Source organism: Cebus imitator, unplaced genomic scaffold, assembly GCF_001604975.1.
Source record: "Cebus imitator isolate Cc_AM_T3 unplaced genomic scaffold, Cebus_imitator-1.0 Scaffold142, whole genome shotgun sequence".
Classification (NCBI taxonomy): Eukaryota; Metazoa; Chordata; class Mammalia; order Primates; family Cebidae; genus Cebus; species Cebus imitator.
The window spans coordinates 2,509,679-2,528,784 of record NW_016107457.1 but is presented as its reverse complement, the minus strand read 5'-3'; the positions used below and the strand labels follow the sequence as shown (position 1 = coordinate 2,528,784).

General features: G+C 40.6%; 1 protein-coding gene across 9 annotated transcripts in view; it reads left to right on the top strand.

The window, feature by feature from the left end:
* The window catches only part of ANK3 (ankyrin 3), a 537,795-nt gene that overhangs the window by 361,210 nt on the left and 157,479 nt on the right, over window positions 1-19,106 (top strand). For all 9 annotated transcript variants that reach the window (XM_017542288.2, XM_017542287.2, XM_037743372.1 and 6 more), the window contains 7 exons: window positions 882-1,079; window positions 3,496-3,594; window positions 6,286-6,384; window positions 8,844-8,942; window positions 10,518-10,715; window positions 12,423-12,521; window positions 12,805-12,903. In XM_017542288.2, coding sequence (XP_017397777.1) covers window positions 882-1,079; window positions 3,496-3,594; window positions 6,286-6,384; window positions 8,844-8,942; window positions 10,518-10,715; window positions 12,423-12,521; window positions 12,805-12,903 — 891 coding nt within the window. The remainder of the gene's footprint in view (window positions 1-881; window positions 1,080-3,495; window positions 3,595-6,285; window positions 6,385-8,843; window positions 8,943-10,517; window positions 10,716-12,422; window positions 12,522-12,804; window positions 12,904-19,106) is intronic.

Genomic DNA, 19,106 nt, shown 5'->3' with positions numbered 1-19,106 from the left:
GTTTCACCATGTTGACCAGGATGGTCTCGATCTCTTGACCTCGTGATCCACCCGCCTCGGCCTCCCAAAGTGCTGGGATTACAGGCTTGAGCCACCGCGCCCGGCCTTCTTTTAGTCTTAAATATTAAGAATTCCTATTCAGCCAAGTTACAGTGGCTCATACCTACAATCCCAGTGCTTTAGGAAGCCAAGGCAGGAGAATCGCTTCAGGCCAGGAGTTTAAGACCAGCTGGGCAACAAAGTGAAACCCCATCTCTCTTTAAAATAAAAAGAAAAGTCGGCCGGGTTCGGTGTCTCACACCTTTAATCCCAGCATTTTGGGAGCATAGGCAGGTGGATCGCCTGAGGTCAGGAATTCGAGACCAGCCTGACCAACATGGAGAAACCCATCTCTACTAAAAATACAAAATTAGTGGGGTGTGGTGGTGCATGCCTGCTACTCGGGAGGCTGAGACAGGAGAATCTCAGCTATTGGAGAGGCTGAGGCAGGAGAATCACTTAAATCCGGGAGGCAGAGGTTTCAGTGAGCCGAGGCGGTGCCATTAGACTCCAGCCTGGGCAACAAGAGCAAAACTCCACGTCAAAAAATAAATAAAAATAAAAGTAAAATTCCTGTTCATCTAAGTCATGACCCATGCTGCAATTCACACTACTGTTAGGAAAAGACATTATCCTTGACAATTTGTTACTGACTGGCATAAGCAGTGGAAGGACCAGTTTTAAAAATAGCTGTATTTCAAATAGTTGTCAAAAGCTTTTAAAAATAGAGGGTATTTTTATGTGAAGAACTGAAGTTTTTATCTGTTTATATTTGCACTTTATTTTGTGTTCTGCGCATTTCTGTTTAAAAGAATGAACGTTGATTTCTTTATGTGTTCCAGAATGGATTGTCTCCATTGCACATGGCCACACAAGGGGATCATTTAAACTGCGTCCAGCTTCTCCTCCAGCATAATGTACCCGTGGACGATGTCACCAATGACTACCTGACTGCCCTACACGTGGCTGCCCACTGTGGCCATTACAAGGTCGCCAAGGTTCTCTTGGATAAGAAAGCTAACCCCAATGCCAAAGCCTTGGTGAGTGGCTCAGCCAGCAAGTCCAAGCTCAGTGGTCCTGCTCACAACGTGCTGCCTCTGTGTGTGAAGGGATGCTTTGAGGAGGTTAAAATGGAAGGTGCTAGTTACAGGGTACTTCTTGTCCATGTTTTCTAATATCCTTCAGGAAAATCTACAAAATTTTCTGTTTCTGACATGAGAAAGGCTGATGGAGCCAAATTGTTAATGTTTTTATGGTTACATAAGTGTTTCCCTTATGAACTCAAAGGCTCTACAATTGTAAAAAGACTAAGGTGGCCAATGTCATCTCATTGTAGATGAACTTAAAGTTTATTCTGAAATCTGAAAATGAGGCAAAGTTATCAAAAAACTATTTTAAATATAAGAGGTCTGGGAATTTGTGAGCTAAAATTTTATATTATCTTAACCTTGTAAGTTAATGAAATATTACCTGTACCTTCTGTTTCCTTTTGCCAGTCAGAATTTGGTCCAGTTTAGAGGCTTAACTTTAACATAATTTATTCTTTTCACCTTTAGCTTGGTATACTTTTGTTTTCTCAGCAAGATGGTGCTTGTTGTCTTTGCAAAAATAAATGGTCCCAACTTAGTAAGCTGTCTATTTCAGAATAAGTACCCATGTTTAGGAAAAAATAAGTCATCCAATTTTAGGGAAAACATGTGCAATTACTAGCAATTTTGAGGTAGAGGTTGTCATCCAACTTACCCTTTAGGAAGGGTTTTTGCCCCTTTCCAAAGGGCGTGGTCATCCTGTCTGGATAGAGCCATACCACCTCTTGTACTCTGGGGGCTCTAATGTTCGGAGTGGGTGGAAAAGAATGACAAAAGAGAAACTCTCCAGACCCCAGACAGCTCCTTGCCACTATAATTCTAAAACCTTTTACCAGAGCAGCATTTCAAGATCTGTTGACCCACCCAGTCTATCAAATGTGTCTGGATTCTGAGAAGAGAGGAAAGGAAATTAGCAGTCATGACTCATTTTTCCATACAAGAAAAAATAAGTCCTAAAACAGGGTGTGGGCTCCTGCTCTCATTTTCCTCCGACTCTGAAGATTTCACAACATATGAAGGTTGTAGCCAGTCATCCTGGCTTGGACTGTGGCCAGATGGTCTGAGAAGCCACGGTGAAAGCACCTGTGGTGACTTTAACCGAGGCTTTTGCGGTAGACTCTAGTATTTTATAGTTCTTCACTCACAGCTGAAATACGTGCCACATTCTCAATCATCAGGCAGGACAACTTGGGAGGTAATTTATTAAAAAGCAGATTCTTGTATTAGATTAAATAGTAAACCAAATGATTCAAATAATGGGATATTTACATTTCTGCATCCTTGGAGTAAACACCTACTTGAAGCATAAAGCTAGAGAAGAAATGAAAACATTTTAGAGCCGGTCTTTTAGTTGTCCTAAAACACAGCAAAGAGGACAGAATAAACTGTGCTGAAGCTGAGCTGTGAGGACAGATGTTCCTGCCCAGACGTTTTCAGTCTGTATTTGAAATGAGGTAGACGAAGGATGTATTATTTTTATTTATTTTATTTTTTAGACAGAGTCTGACTCTGTCACCAGGCTGGAGCGCAGTGGCGCTATCTCGGCTCACTGCACCGTCAGCCTCCTGGGTTCAAGCGATTCTCTTGCCTCAGCCGCCCAAGTAGCTGGGACTACAGGTGTGCACCACCACACCCAGCTAAATTTTGTGTTTTTAGTGGAGATGAGGTTTCACCATGTTGGCCAGGATGGTCTCAATCTCCTGACCTCATAATCCCAAAGTATTGGGATGCCAGGTATGAGCCACCACACCTGGCCTTTTTTTTTTTTTTTTTTTGAGATGGAATTTCGCTCTTGCTGCCCAGGCTGGAGGGCAATGGCATGATCTCGGCTCACTGCAACCTCCGCCTCCCAGGTTCAAGTGATCCTCCTGCCTTAGCCTCCCGAGTAGCTGGGATTACAGGTGCCTGCCACCACACCTGGCTAATGTTTGTATTTTTAGTAGAGACAGGGTTTCACTATGTTAGCCTGGCTGGTCTCAAACTCCTGACCTCAGGTGATCCACCCACCTCGGCCTCCCAAAGTGCTGAGATTATAGGTGTGAGCCACCACACCCAGCCTGGGACATATTGTTTGGAAGAGTGAATTCCAAAATAAAATAACAAAAGAAATGATCATTTTCACCTCAGCTAACCGGGAGACTGTAACGAAAATTCATTTCCTGTTCACAATTACCAGGGCACCTTGGGTTCCTAGGGAAGCTAGACTACCTCTACTTCCAGCGTAGAATCTACATGCTGCTTAACCCCGGTATTTTCTGTTCATTTCAATGTATCATGCATCATTTTAGCAAAACTCTTTTAATGCACATAGTGAAACTGGATTTTGATGGAATGTAGTCAAGCAGGTATGTGTACTCGTTCCTTGCAGAATGGCTTTACCCCTCTTCACATTGCCTGCAAGAAGAATCGAATTAAAGTAATGGAACTCCTTCTGAAACACGGTGCATCCATCCAAGCTGTAACCGAGGTGAGAAAAGTTAAGATTTCTGGGAGTCCTGAGATGCCAATAATATAGCCTTAGCAGCCAGAGCCCCAGGGCTATCTCCAGGGACCAGCTAGTTTGTTTGTGTATCATGATCATAGACTGCATTCTGAACTCTTCAGCAAAAGGGCTGCCAGTCCCTAGGAGAAGGAGACAAGCATGTTGGTGGGTGAGTTGGATGCAAATGTATCACCGTGTCAATAAATAAAGCCTAAAACACTCACTTAGGGAGAACGGCACCATCACAGAAAGCATAATTTATATAAAATCCTAGACAGTACTGCTTCTCTGATGGGTTTAGTTTTGTCCACCAAGGGGCATTTGGTCATGTCTGGAGGTACTTTAGGTTGTCACAGCAGGATAGTACTACTGGTATCTAGTGAGTCAACGCCAAACAGTTTAGAGTATACAGGACAGTCTCCCACAACAAAAATGAACTGATTCAAAATGTCAAATGTGCTGAGGTTGAGAAACCCTGCACAAGACGACCTTGGTGCTTTTGTCGAGTAAGGATTACTCTGTCTCCAAACTCAAAATTAATGAAACAGCTGCTGAGGTTAGTAAAGGATTAGCCCTAAGTTTCTCTCATAGGAACCAACTCAAAACTCAGAGAAATGATCCATCAAAATCAGGGCTGCACCTTCTACAAAGCAAACCAAGCCCGACACCTACCCTTTCAGACTTGTCCCAGACCCTCAGCCTCCACCTCCCTGCCTCCTAGCACTCTGGTCTCTGTTCATTCTAATTCTAACTCTTGACACTTCCATAGACTAGACACTCTAGACTAGTCCACCTCTGCATGTCTATACCTCTGTGTGTCACACCCCTTTGGCCAGGCTAATCCTGCACATCCTTTAGAACTAAATCTGGGTCATCTTCTTCAGGAAACCTCCCCTCACTCACCAGCCTGGACTACATGTTCCTTCTAGGAACCATCCCCACATCCTGTGAATATTTCCATCAAAGCTCTGATCCAGCTCTCTGACTTAGGACTCAGCTGCAACCCCACAACCCCCAGAGGCTGAAGACTCCTTGGAGGCAGGGCCGAGTCTGACTGGTCTTCATATATCCACAGTGCCTAGCTCATACATAGCAGATCATTCAGTAAAGTTTTGTTGAATGCCTGATGCTTAACTATAGGATTTGAAGCAAACATAAAAATTAAAGTCTAGTCTAGTGATTGTTGCTTGGCTTCAGTTTCTTGCCTGCAAATGGAATATTTGCCTAGATTTGTAACACGTAAAATTTCTAAAATATTAAATGGTTGACAATATGAATATTGATTTGCCATATCGTCAGACTTATGGCTTCATATTAGGCAACCTGTAATTTTTAATTATCAAATAGAAAGTTTACTTTAAGTGCATAGGAACCCTTTTAGAGATCAGGATAGGCTCTGAACTAAAAGTAAATTCTTGGCTGATGTTTGAGTTAATGTCCAGAGATGTCAACCAGTAATCTAGCTCTCTGCTCCCTAAGAGCTTTAAAAGGCAGTTCAGACCAAGATTTTGCCTTGCATGAGTTATAACTACTCCCCCTGCTGATGGAAAAAGATTCCAAGACTAACAAAATTCTCATTTTCCGAATTGTCCTCTATCTTCTCACTATTTGAAGTCTAGGCAGCCAGAATTATTCCTTTTCTGTCTTTTACCTCACTTTGATTTTATAGCATTCCTTTCATACATTTTTGATATTCCTCAAATTTCTGCTGAGATTAATTATCCCCTTCTGTCTCTTTTTAAAAAACAGTTTAGCTTTTTCTAGATATACTAAAAAAAGTTTTATCAAGTTATGATATACATGTTATAAGCTAAATTAAACTGAAAAATTTTAAATGGAATCATTTCACATAAAAAGCACAAGTAAATGATACTCTTTAAAAAGATTAATGACTTGAAACTTTTATCATTTTTACTTATTCACTCTATTTAAATCTCACAATCATGGGCATATTCAATGTGAAAATACCCTGTAATCAATAAATTCTGCTTTATGCTGAAGAGTGTTCTGGAGTCTGTGTATATGTATATATATGTATGTGTGCATAGGATCTGAAGCAATTCCAGTCTAATATAGTGACCATTGTAATATTTACTTTAATTATATTGCCTTAATTTGTAATATCCATAAAGTTAAAAAATTAAATGTTTGAAACTATTAATCCTGATTTGTTCTTTTATTAAAGAAACAGCTTTGTGTTAGGTACCCTGCTCTTTTATGTGTGACGTAATCAGTTCTGAGTGCATGGGAATCCACTTTAAAGCCCAGAATAGGACCTGAAATTAAAAAGTTGACTTTTTACTAATATGTGTGAAATCACCACTGTCCTCCCTGTACATACACACATACTTATATGGATAAGGAAGGTTTATTAGTACCTATAAAAAACCTTCAAGTTATTTATCAATTTTTTTCAAAGGTCTACATTGAAAGTATGAAATAAATTCTTTTTCTTCTTTAATAGGTATGACATAAGTCTTTCACAGTGACAGAATTCATTTAGGAAAATGATGATTATGTGTTGATATATTTACCATATAGAATCTGTGGCGTAATGGTGAATGTCCTGGTGTCTTCTAATCTGATCATTGGTTTGGATGGGTGGATGGATGACAGGCTTACAAACAAGCCATTTTTATGCTAAGCCAACAAACCATTTTCTTCTTTTCCCTTTAGTCGGGCCTTACCCCAATCCATGTTGCTGCCTTCATGGGGCATGTAAATATTGTATCACAACTAATGCATCATGGAGCCTCGCCAAACACCACCAATGTGGTAAGTATTCTTTGAACAAAGGAGATCCATTGTGAGTATTTAATGAACTGTCAAAGATGGTTTTTATCTACTTTTTTGTTTTTTATTTTTTTAAGAGTTGGAGTATCACTCTGTCTCCCAGACTGGAATACAGTGGTGCACTTATAGCTCATTGCAGCCTTAAATCCTGGACTCTAGTGGTCCTCCCACCTCAGCCTCCCAAGTATCTGGGACTATAGGAGTGTGCCATCATGGCCCACTAATTTTTAAATGTTTTGTAGAGACAGGACCTTGCTATGTTGCCCAGGCTGGTCTTGAACTCCTGTCTTCAAGCAATCCTCCTACCTTGGCCTCCTAAATTGTTGGGCTTGTAGGCATGAGCCACCATGCCCAGCCTTATTGTTGTTATAATTAATTAATATGTAATTAATATGACTACTTAAAAGAAGAAAATTCAAGAATACGTTTGGTTTCCTTTCCTTCAAAGGAAAGATACTCTTAGTCACTAGTTGGCCAGAAATTGTTGGGACTATGGACTATGTTCATTAACCTTACAGGTGCACTACTACTGGATATTATGTTTTAAAAAATAAAGTGTGGGGGGGATTTTTCTATAACAGAAGCATTAAAACGTGTTGCATGTTGGAGAAGTGGTTTAGACACTATCGTTATTGATACAAAGAAGTGATTCTGGCAGGGTGCAGTGGCTCACACCTGTAATCCCAGCACTTGGGGAGGCCGAGGCGGGCAGACCACTTGAGGTCAGGAGTTCAAGACCAGCCTGGCCAACATGGTGAAACCTGTCTCTACTAAAAATACAAAAAAGAATTAGCTGGGCATGGTGATGCATGTGTGTAATTCCAGCTACTCAGAAGGCTGAGGCATGAGAATCACTTGAACCTGGGAGGCAGAGATTACTGTGAGCCAATATCACGCCATTGTACTCTAGCCTGGACAACAAAGCAAGACTCTGTCTCAAAAAAAAAAAAAAAAAAGGAAAGGAAGAAGTGATTTCAGCTAACTTTAAAGTAGTCTCTCTTTAATGTGCTTCACCATGTAATAGCAAACCCATGGAATACTGTGTTCATAGATTACCTGATGGTGTTCTTTTCCCACACTAAGCATTGCTCTGTAGGAACCACGAGGCTCCCTTCAGAGTAGCTATCACAGTAGTAACTTACCACCCATGATCTGCATGTGGCATTTGACATTGTTTTATAGAATTTCAAATTTGACATCATAATATTAGCCAAACAGACCATGAGCATCATAACACTTGTTGGATTCATGAGCCTTAAAGAAGTAACAATAAAACAAGGACCATCCTGGCACAGAAGGGGTAAGCTAGGAGGTCCTGCACCCTCACCCTGAGAGTGGGGCTCCCCAGTAAGACTGTATCTTCCAGCTGCCCCAAGCAGTACAACCATAAGGTAGAAACAGACCAGCTTCTCAGATGAAATATAGTCTTTCATGGTACTAGTTGCAGAGAATGTTTTCATTCATAAAGAGAACGCTGAGAAATACACTAAACGACATCCTCAGCAGCTTTCTAGTAAACACAATTCACCAGCTTCCTGTGAAATCTGTCTTCATGTGTCCTTGCATGGAAGTAGGTGGCCTACAAAGCAAAGCTCAATTTATAAAGGCAGTTTACAAGTGAGCATCACTTGTGCGAGAAAATAGGATTTTTGTTATTTGTATGTTTCAGTGTATCTGTTTCTAATATCATTTTCATTTTTAGTCAAGTAAAAAAATAATCTGAATTATAATCTCTTTGGTGAAAAAGTAGGGGGAGGGTGGTCCGGGGCAAAGAAAATGACCCACTGGGAAAATACCCAAAGATGAAGATACTGATCTGTTCAGATAAAACAGGAAATGCAAACCAGCTGTCGACAAGCCAAATCTGGCCCTCGGCTGTGTTTATGTTGCCCATGTAGTATTTTGTTTTTAATTCTGAATTTATGGTCAATATTTAAGAATTAGAAAATTCATACAAATATCCAGACTGCCACTTCTTTTGAAAAGTAGCAAGGTGCGGCACGGTAAGGCTGGCATCCTGCACAGTGACAACAGGGAGCTGCAGATGCAGGGGCTGGGTGGGGGGGTGTGGGCTGCCCCCTTCAGCACAGGTATGGGCTCTCTGGAGCACGCCACACCCACCCTGCTGCACTCACTCACCCGCCTGCTTGGCTTCTGTGAGCACTCGCCTTTCCAGCCCCAGGGAGTCCACACTGTAGGTTACTGAGCAGCATCCCTGGCACAGTGATTGACAAGACCCCCTAGGCTTATGCCAAAGTCTTTGCCTCATGGACCAGCTTCCTGTGAAATTCTTTTGCATTTGGTTTCCTATCTTTTCAATAAGCAAGTGCTTAGGACTATTTTTGATTGTTGAAGAAAGGTCATCATAAGCTTTATGCCAAATAAAATACGCCACTCTTCTTCAGAGCTGCAGCTAATTTACTTTGGCTCATGTTCCCTAGAGAGGAGAAACAGCACTGCACATGGCGGCTCGCTCTGGCCAAGCTGAAGTTGTACGGTATCTGGTACAAGACGGAGCTCAGGTAGAAGCTAAAGCTAAGGTATGTGCAGTACTTGACAAGTATTTGAAACGGAGGAAAAACCCTTTGATTTTCATAAAACCTTTGAATATATACATGTCATCTTTCAAGAATACTTTAAAAATAGTGAACAACCTCCAATGATGAAAGTCCCTACCCAAATAACATTTAAAAAATCACTTTTCTCCACATTTGTTCATTCCATTATTTAACAAAATGAAATAGGATGACTTGTGCCTGAAACTGTCAACACATGGCTAGTCCCTAACAGGGTAGGGACTGAATCTAGACTTGGTCCAAAGTTCTTCACACTCCATGGAGGAGGGCCTCTGCACAAAGCTTCTAGAATGATCACAACTTGGAAGCATAAGTGAGCTTTCTTGGTTGACTTATATGTCAGCTCTCAACAGCCACAAATGGAAAAAGGGGGATTTTTTTTTTCTACACAAACTGTTTGGTCACTCAAAATTGGCCTCCCATCTCACCTCAGGAGAAACCCACTTACCTGTTGCTACTGAGATGAATAGTTTGCTCTGGTTATCAGAATGGCAGTTCAGGTCCAGAATCATAAACCATTTAATTTAAATCTACAATATGTAAATATAAATTTACTGAGTCTGCAGTCTCTAGTTTCAAGTGAAGGGGTGGCAGTAGTAGCAGTATATGAGATCTGTCTTTGGCACCTGTTTTTTTCGGCTTTCAATGTTCCTCTTCTCCCTCGTGGCATCTCCCTAACTCCTCTTATGCCTCCTACTGGTTAGAGAGCCCCTCTTACTTTGACACTGACCCTCATCCTCCTTACTCTTCCAAAACGGTGTCCTCTATTCTAGACTCTTTCTCTACTTTCCTTCTTAAACCACTTAACTGAACCTTATCACAATTCAGTACAGAATTTCTATTTAGAGGGCTACCACAGGGGATATTTGGGCAAATTAGGATAAGTTGCACCTCCCACTTAGGGATAAGACCCTAGGGGATCAGGACTTAGTGAGTACCTCCTGCCTTTAGATGAATTGTAGTGAGGGGGCTGTCTAGTCTAGACAGATGCAGCCCATGCCAGGATGCACAGCTTGGCAAGCAGAGAACATCAGCCTCCGCTGACGCTTTGACTGGGAGCCTTTGTGCAGGTATACCGCGCAGCCCTGCACTGCCTTCCTCATGCTCTGCTTTTGTCTACGGGAAGGCCGAACCAACAAAATAATTCATTCCATGTTAGTGCTAAAAACTGGTGTGGAGGTGTCCCTCCCAGGTATATGAGTTTTTACTAGGATATGTTCTCTTATCTCCCAAAGAAGGAGCAATTAAAGTTCAAAATTGACTCTCTGTGGCAGGTGACGGTGGGGGAACATTTATGGATAGAACCGTGTTTCACAGTTTTATTATTAATGGGTCACTCTCCAATGCTATTTAATGAGCTTAGAGTTATCATCGCCTCATTTCTGAACATTGAAGAAAAAGATAAGATTTTTTTTTTAGCATTGACTCAAATAGTTGAATATACCCCTTACATCAGACAGCTAATGTCCCCTGAATTTTTCATAAAGGCACCACTGTTTTCTCAGCTCATCGGCCTTACATTTCTACCTTGCTGTTTAGGATGACCAAACCCCACTCCACATTTCAGCCCGACTGGGGAAAGCAGACATAGTCCAACAGCTGTTGCAGCAAGGGGCATCTCCAAATGCAGCCACAACTTCTGGGTACACCCCACTTCACCTTTCTGCCCGAGAGGGGCATGAGGATGTTGCCGCCTTCCTTTTGGATCATGGAGCATCTTTATCTATAACAACAAAGGTATGAGAGTGAATCTCAGAATCCTCCTCTATCCCCCCAAATACATTGTCCTTACAGTTCCCAGCACAGTAACAGGTCCAGAAGCTGCACGACAGCATCTGTTCTTGCAATCCTGCAGTAGTCATTAATATGGCCAGCAAAGCTCTGTGGTGGGAGAGGGTGGTGGTTAGTATTTTGTGGGTTTTTTTTTTTTTCTTAACTTTCTTGGCACATTTTCTTCTAATGAAACCTTACTGAAATCCAGAGTCAGATTTCTAGTAAGTTATTTGATGGACTTAAAGGGTACTTTAAAAACAGAGCTACAGATTAGCAAAATGCTCAGGCCAAGCAAACAAACCACGTTATCACAGCTCAGTTGGTGGTTGCTTTTATAATACTTGCAAAACAGGCAGTGAATTTTTCTTGGGGTTGTTTTTGTTCTTTTTTGTTGTCATTATTGTCTTCTCTGACTTATGATTTATTTTTGTCTCAACTCGGATGTCTTAGAGTAATACCCTAACATCATACCGTTGTTCTGCATGTGCAGAATGCCAAATTTGGAACTCATTTTTCTTGTGATACTACATAAGCCTAGCAAGTGTGATAGCAAGATGAATGGGCTTATGGCGTATCTTAAAAAGCTAGTAAATGGTACTGCACTCTTTTATTTGGATGCAGATAAGAAAGATTAATGTGTATTCAATGTAGAAGATAATTACAAATAGAAAACTATCAGGATAAATGATGACTACCTCACTTCATTTCTTGTGATTCTTTGGGCTCTTCAGTAGAGTTAAGATGCAAGTTCGGGAAGCTCATTTGATGTGAAACAGAATAGTTGATAGGGTCTTCAGTATTCAGGCATTTCACCATATCAGCTGCACATTCCCTTTACTTTGTTGTAGTCTCCTGAGGTCGAATGTGCCGATGACCCCCCTAATCCCTGACTCATGACTGGGACCGCCGCAGCAGTGTGCTGATTGGGCTGGTTGATACACAGCTTCTTGTAGGAGTTGGAAGCCTGAGAGAGCAGCCACTCAGCTATTAACATCCAATTGTTGTATATTTGTCCACGTGTCGTTATTCAATTCACCTGTAGAATAGGCATCGTCATTCTAGAATCATGTCATTATTCAGTTCACCTATGGTGGCAAAGGTGAGAGAATTTCTGACTCCTCCTCCTGAAGACTAGAGCACACGTAAGGATTGTGTATACACAGAGAAGCAGGGAAACAAGAAGAGAAAGTGTCCAGTCTGGTGATGTGAGATTGTAAGAGGTTCAGACTTGCCCTGGATTTTCCCAAGCCCTCCAAACTGAGTGTGTTACTGTAACTCCTTCTTCCCACAATATGAAACTCTTAAAACAGCCCTAGAATAAGCCACAGATCCAGCTCTCCAACTTCATTCTGGTGAGATACCTGATGACTTCCAGAATCAATAGCATGCATGCTGTGGCTCAGTCAGCAGACGGGAGAAAGATTAGGTATCCTGGTGTGTTATGCTCACGCCCTATCAATAAGGAAGCTTTTTAACTCTTATCTATGAGTCCTGGACTTTAACTGCAGACTTCACTGCTCATCGTTATTAGAACAGTTCATCGGTTCTGGAAAGCAGTGCCCTTATGTCTTATCTTTTCGTTTGGTTGGTTGGGTGGTTGGTTTGGGTTTTGTGTGAGTTTTCCTTATGTCATTTCTGTTGTTCATTATTTTTATGGGTTTTTTTTTTCAGAAAGGATTTACTCCTCTTCATGTGGCAGCAAAATATGGAAAGCTTGAAGTCGCCAATCTCCTGCTACAGAAAAGCGCATCTCCAGATGCTGCTGGGAAGGTAAGAGGCCACCAGCCACCCTGAAGCAGGCCAATTCCACGATAACAAAACAGACACTTGCTATTATTTACTAATGACCACCTGAATTATACCTAAATTTTTAAGTCCCACTAGGATGAAGAGCCCTTGGGAAATAAAAGGTAAATACTGGGGTCCAAGTGTTGTGGAAACTGGAATGTAAATATGCCCTGTGTCGTATCCAGTCTAATTTCATTTCCTCAATCTAGGCCTCTGGTATTCAGACACCTTTGACATTGCTTGTTGTTTCTGCACGTGTTTTCAGAGCGGGCTAACCCCACTGCATGTAGCTGCACATTACGATAATCAGAAAGTGGCCCTTCTGCTTTTGGACCAAGGAGCCTCACCTCACGCAGCCGCAAAGGTACCTTTAATTCCACAGCCTAAGGAGACTGATGGGTAAGGTCTATCAGTCTCCCTGTGCACATGTACTTCTGCTCCACCAGGAGTGTCTTCCTAGTTTAGGCGCCACTAAAAAAATCAGCCATAGAAGCACCTTAGGACATCTGTGCCTTCTGTGATTTAGTCCACTAATATGGTAGATGCTCAGGAAATATTTACTTGTCAGTTGATTTTGTTTGACAATCCAGCACCTCCTGGAGGAAGGAGAGTTGGAACACTCTTTTGCCAGATGAAAAAAGTAAGCACAGCCTGAGGGAGTAAGAAAGTTCTGATTTGTCAGAATTATGAAATATGTGTTACATTTTTCTGGCCATGTTATTGCCTTCAAGTTGTTTGTTTGCATTTAGTAAAATGGGGTTGAGAGGTCTTACATGCGGTTTTTTATTACTGCTAAGGTGAATCTTTATTGTTAGGGTATTTTTGATCAGTAGACAACTTAGATTTCTGAGAAGAGAGGAACTGAATGGGTGTATTATCTTATTATTTTAGTAATCTAATTTGGGGTACAAATCATAAAGAAGAGTTTCCTTAAAGACAGGTTAGTAAAGTGCTGTTGGTTTAATAAGCTCTCTATTGTTAAGCAGGTGGCTACAATCAGAGAACCCTGAAATGATGCAAACCATCATTTCAATCTTGTTCAATTATTTCAGTAAACACTATTGGTCGAAGGACCCTTGAGTACCCCTTACGCTTTTTACATCTTTGATTTACTCGTCCATGTTGGGGCAGCTGCAGTGTTCTCCTTTAAACCTAATGTTTAGATCACATCATTGTATACACAGATGAATGAACTGGGGTTGTTCTAGATTACTTTAGATACCCTAAGAGATCAAGTTTTAGGTACTCTCTCCATTTAGGAGTATGTTATCTTCGATCAGTATTTTTTCCTGGAGCCTTTCAATCATTTTCTGCCCTCTCCTCTCCAGAATTATACCCAGTGAAATCTAAACTTCAAAATCAAACTCCCAAACTTGCTTTTAATCTAAATGTAGCTTTCCCCTCCATAATTTCTGACCCTGACAACATTCTTTCTATTACAAAACCACACCTTGACTTGATAAAACTTTATCTTTGTGTTGCTTTGAGACAGAGTCTTGCTCTGTTCCCAGGCTGGAGTGCAGTGGCGATCTCGGCTCACTGCAACCTGTGCCTCCCAGGTTCAAGCGATTCTCCTGCCTCAGCCTCGCGAGTAGCTGGGACTACAGGCCTGCGCCACCATGCCCAGCTAATTTTTGTATTTTTTAGTAGAAATGGGGTTTTACCATGTTGGTCAGGATGGCCTCGATCTCTTGACCTCCTGATCCACCCACCTCGGCCTCCCAAAGTGCTGGGATTACAGGCATGAGCCACTGTGCCCAGCCGATATAACTGTATTGTTTAAAAAAAAAAAAAAAGATACAGCAGCATTATTCATGATAGCCAAAAGGTGGAAACAGCCCAAATATCCATTGATGGATGAATGCATATACTCACTGTGCATACACACTGGAATATTATTTAGCCTTTAGAAGGAAGAAAATTCTGATAATACATGGCAGAATCTTGAAGACATTGTGCTAAGTAAGCCCCTCACAAAAGGACAAATGTATGATTCTGCTTACATGAAGTACATAGAGTAGTTGAATTTATAGAGACAGAGATAGGATGGTGGTTGTCAAGGGTAGAGGGAGAAGGGAATGGGGAGTTAATGTTTAACGGATACAGAGTCTCAATTAGGAAGACTAAAAAGTTCTGGAGATGGATAATAGTGATGGTTGGAGAACAATGTGAATGTACACTACTTAATGCTACTGACCTGTACATTTAAAAAAGATTTAAATGGGAGATTTTGTTATGTGTATTTTACCATAATTTTAAGGGGAAAAAATTGTAAGAAATTTAATGGTTGCACATTTTATTTCATTTCATGTTTATACCCCTGTACGTGTGGGCTACTTTTCTTTTTCTTTTTTCTTTTTTTTGAGCTGGAGTCTCACTCTGTCACCCAGTCTGGAGCGCAGTGGCATGATCTTGGCTCACTCCAACCTCCACCTCCTGGGTTCAAGCGATTCTCCTGCCTCAGCCTCCCAAGTAGCTGGGATTAGGGGTGCCTGCAACCATGCCCAGCTAATTTTTATATTTTTAGTAGAAATGGGGTTTCACCATGTTGGCTAGACTAGTCTTGAACTCCCAAGTCCTCCTGCCTTGACCTTCCAAAGTGCCCAGCCACTGCTTTTCTTATGTATAAGTAAACTCAAGTCCTTGGTAAATAATAAGGGGAAATAATTTGTAAGTGAGCTGTTTTTTCCTTGGATGAGAATAATAATTTTGGCACAAAAAGCAGTGTAGCATTGACCACAGTTATAAAACAGTTAAGTGCAACAAATGATTCCAATCTCTTTCTACTCTCAACTCTTAAAAAGGGCAATAGTTGGTATATTCCGAGTTTATTTCCCCTTTATATTTGTCAAACAAGACTTAGTATTCATAGTTTCATATCTGCAAATATCCTTCACAAAGATTTGAAAAGAAAAGCTGTCCTTAAATAATCCCTTGTAACATTCCATTAGCCTTAGGCATGTTTTTATAGTCAACTAAACACAGGCTTTTCTAATGGGACATTGATTCTCATTTGCATGCACAATTGCCTGCATAAGAGCCTGGGTAACACCATCTCTGGCACATGTCCAACAATCCCTGTCTTCCGGGGCAGTGGTACCTGCCAGGGACTTTTTCTAGACTTTAATCTTAAGCAAAGCCAGTCGTATAACTTTAGGTATTTGCTTTATCTGCTAGGAAAAAAAAAAAAGCCCCAGCTAAAACGGTTTAAATTGATGCGCCTCCATTTTCTCATGGCACAGTCTCATAGACTGTTGTTGATGTTGATGTAGGGTGTTGAGGCAAGTTCCCTGTGACTTTTTAAAAAATCAGTTTGGGGATACAAACGCAGTTGTGTTACATGACATATCGCTTAGTGCTGAAGACCGGACTTTTAGTGTAACCATCACCCAAAGTGTGTACATTGTATCCATAGAGAATTCCTTGTCCCACCCCACTCCCACCCTCCCACCTTTCCAAGTCTCCAGTGTCTATTATTCCACTCTCTGTGTCCATGTGCATGCATTATTTAGCTCTTGCTTTTAAGCAAGAACATGCAGTATTTGACTTTGAGTTTTTTTACTTAAGATAATGGCCTCCAGTTTGACCCATGTTGCTGCAAAAGTCATAATTTTATGAGTGGTATTCCATGCTGTGTGTGTATTTATGTGTGCGTGTATATATATGTGTGTGTCATAAATTATATAATTATATACATTATATATAAAATTGATTTCCAGCTTTATATTTGTCCAACAAGACTTTATAGCTGAGTAGTATTCCACTGCTGTGTGTGTGTGTGTGTGTGTGTGTGTATCTGTATACACGCACACACCATGGAATACTATTCAGCTATCAAAAAAGAATAAAAAATGTAAATCCCACATATTCTTTATCCAATCATCCATTGGTGGACACTAAGTTTGATTCCAGGACTTTGCTGTTGTGAATAGTGCTACAGTAAACACACGAGTGGGCCAGGCCCAGTGGCTCATGTCTGTAATCTCAGCACTTTGGAAGCCCGAGGTGGGCAAATCACCTGAGGTCAGGAGTTCCACACCAGCCTGACTAACATTGAGAAACCCTGTCTCTACTAAAAATACAAAATTAGCCAGGTGTGGTGGGGCAACCTTATAATCCCAGCTACTCAGGAGGTTGAGGCAGAAGGATCGCTTGAACCTGGGAGACGGAGGTTGCAGTGAGCTGAGATTGTGCCATTGCACTCCAGCCTGGGCAACAAGAGTGAAACTCCATCTCAAAAAAATAAATAAATAATAAAATAAAATAAATAAACATACAAGTGCAAGTAACTTTTTGATATAATGATTTATTTTCCTTTGGGAATTATCTAACCAGTGGTAAGTTTGCTGGATTAAGGGTAGTTCTCTTTTTAGTTCTTTGAGGTATCTCCTTACTATTCTCCTAAGAGGTTATATTAATTTACATTCCTACCAACAGTGTATAAGCATTTCTTTTTCTCTGCATCGTCACCAACATCTATTATTTTTGACTTTTCATAATAGACATTCTGATTGGTGTGAGATGGTATCTAATTGTGGTTTTGAGTTGCATTTCTCTGATGATTAGTGATGATGAGCATTTTTTCGTATGCTCGACCATTTGTGTGTCTTTCATAAAATGTCCTTTGCCCCCTTTTTAATGTTTTTTTTTTTCTTGTTGTTTGAGTTCCTCATAGAGCTGGGATATTAGTTCTTTGCCAGATGTATAGTTTGTGAATATTTTCTCCCATTCTGTAGGATATCTGTTCACTCTGTTGATTATCTCTTTTGCTATGCAGAAGCTTTTTAGTTTACTTAAGTCTCATTTGATTTGGGGCATTTGCTTTTGAGGTCTTAGTCATGAATTTTTTTCACTAGGTCAATGTCCAAAAGAGTTTTTCTTGTGGTTTCTTCTAGAGTTTTTATAGTTTCAGGTATTACATTTAAGTCTTTAATCTATCTTGAGTTACTTTTTGTATATGGCAAGAGTTATGGATCTAGTTTCAATCTCTTTCATGTGACTATCAAATTTTTCTAGCACCATTTACTGAATAAGATGTCCTTTTCTCTGTGTTTATTTTGTTAACTTTGTCAAAGATCACTTGGCTGAAGGCATGTGGCTTTATTTGTGAGTTTTCTGTTCTGTTCCATTGATCTATGCATACATTTTTATGCCAGTGGCATGCTGTTTTGGTTACTATAACCTTGTAGTATAATTTAAAATTAGATAATATGGTGCTTCCAGCTTTGTTCTTTTTGCTTAGGATATCTTTGGCTGTTTGGGCTCTTTTTTGTTTCCCTATGAATTTTAGGATTGCTTTTTCTAATTCTGTGAAAAATGAGGTTGGTATTTTAATACGAATTGCAATGAATCTTTGGTTTTTCCCTCCAAAGATTGCTGATCAGGTTGCCAAATTTCCTTTCATGCCACGGGCAGCAAAAATGACAGCACAACAGGGCTTTCCCAGAAGTTCCACCAAACCACATCTCCTTACACCCCATTGGCTACTTCTATGTGCAAAAAAAGTTGGGAAATGTAGTGCTAACTAAGCACATTGCCAGAGAAGTTTGTTTGTTTTGTTTTGTTTTTATTTATTTTTTGTTTGTTTATTTGTTTTTAACTGAGAAAGAAAGGAGAATAGATACAGGGTAGACAGTCTGCCTTCTTTACTCCAGGGGAGCCCAGGCATTCCTGAATTCTGGCAGTGGTGAGAGATAAGGAACAGAGCCTCAACAGGGTATGATTACTGTATGGATGTGACAGCAGCAACCTCAATGTTAACGCTTCATCAAATCACATCCTGTGTCCTTTTTCGAGTATGTGATGACTTCTTCTTATCATTTCTTCTACTTTCTTCTCTTTTTTTAAATTGCCAATGTATCGTCTTATTCATACGTGTCCTAGAAATGTGATGAGGTTTCGTGAAATTGGAGTGCTGAAAAGTAATGGGCTGCTCTAATCCATTTTAGTCCAATCTATGTCCTGTGGCAGGACCTTAAGCTGGCAAGAGGATTGGCTTGACTTCAGGCATAAGCTGGATACTAATTGTGGAAGAGATAGTGAGCTTTAAGTGTTATTTATCGGGTTTCTCCTCCATAAAATGTACGAGATATCTATTGATATGGATCAGTGTATCTGTGAAAGTTCTTGAAAAAAATTAAAATATGATTTAAATGCTATATGTTACTTTTGATAAGTCTTTCTGAGATTAACTTTTCATACTAAAATAATACCTGAGTCATTTTTCCCTTGCTTTGTACTTTCCTTTGTATCTCAGGTAAGGAGCTCAAGATAAACCCTTGAGCAATAATAGTAATTTGTCTGGAATTGGCATACATTACAGAGCTGAGTCAGGCTTGCTTGTGCACGTTCTCTCTCTCTCTCTCTCTCTCTCTCTCTCTCAGAGCTCTAAAGACAGGCTCTCTCTATGTTGCCCAGGCTGGTCTCAAGCTCCTGGGTTCAAGTGATCCTCCTGCCTCAGCATCTAAAGTAGCTGAGACTACAGGCATGTACCACCAAGCCTGGCTGCTACAGTTCTCTTAATAAAAAAATATTTTAAGGGCCAGGCGCGGTGGCTCAAGCCTGTAA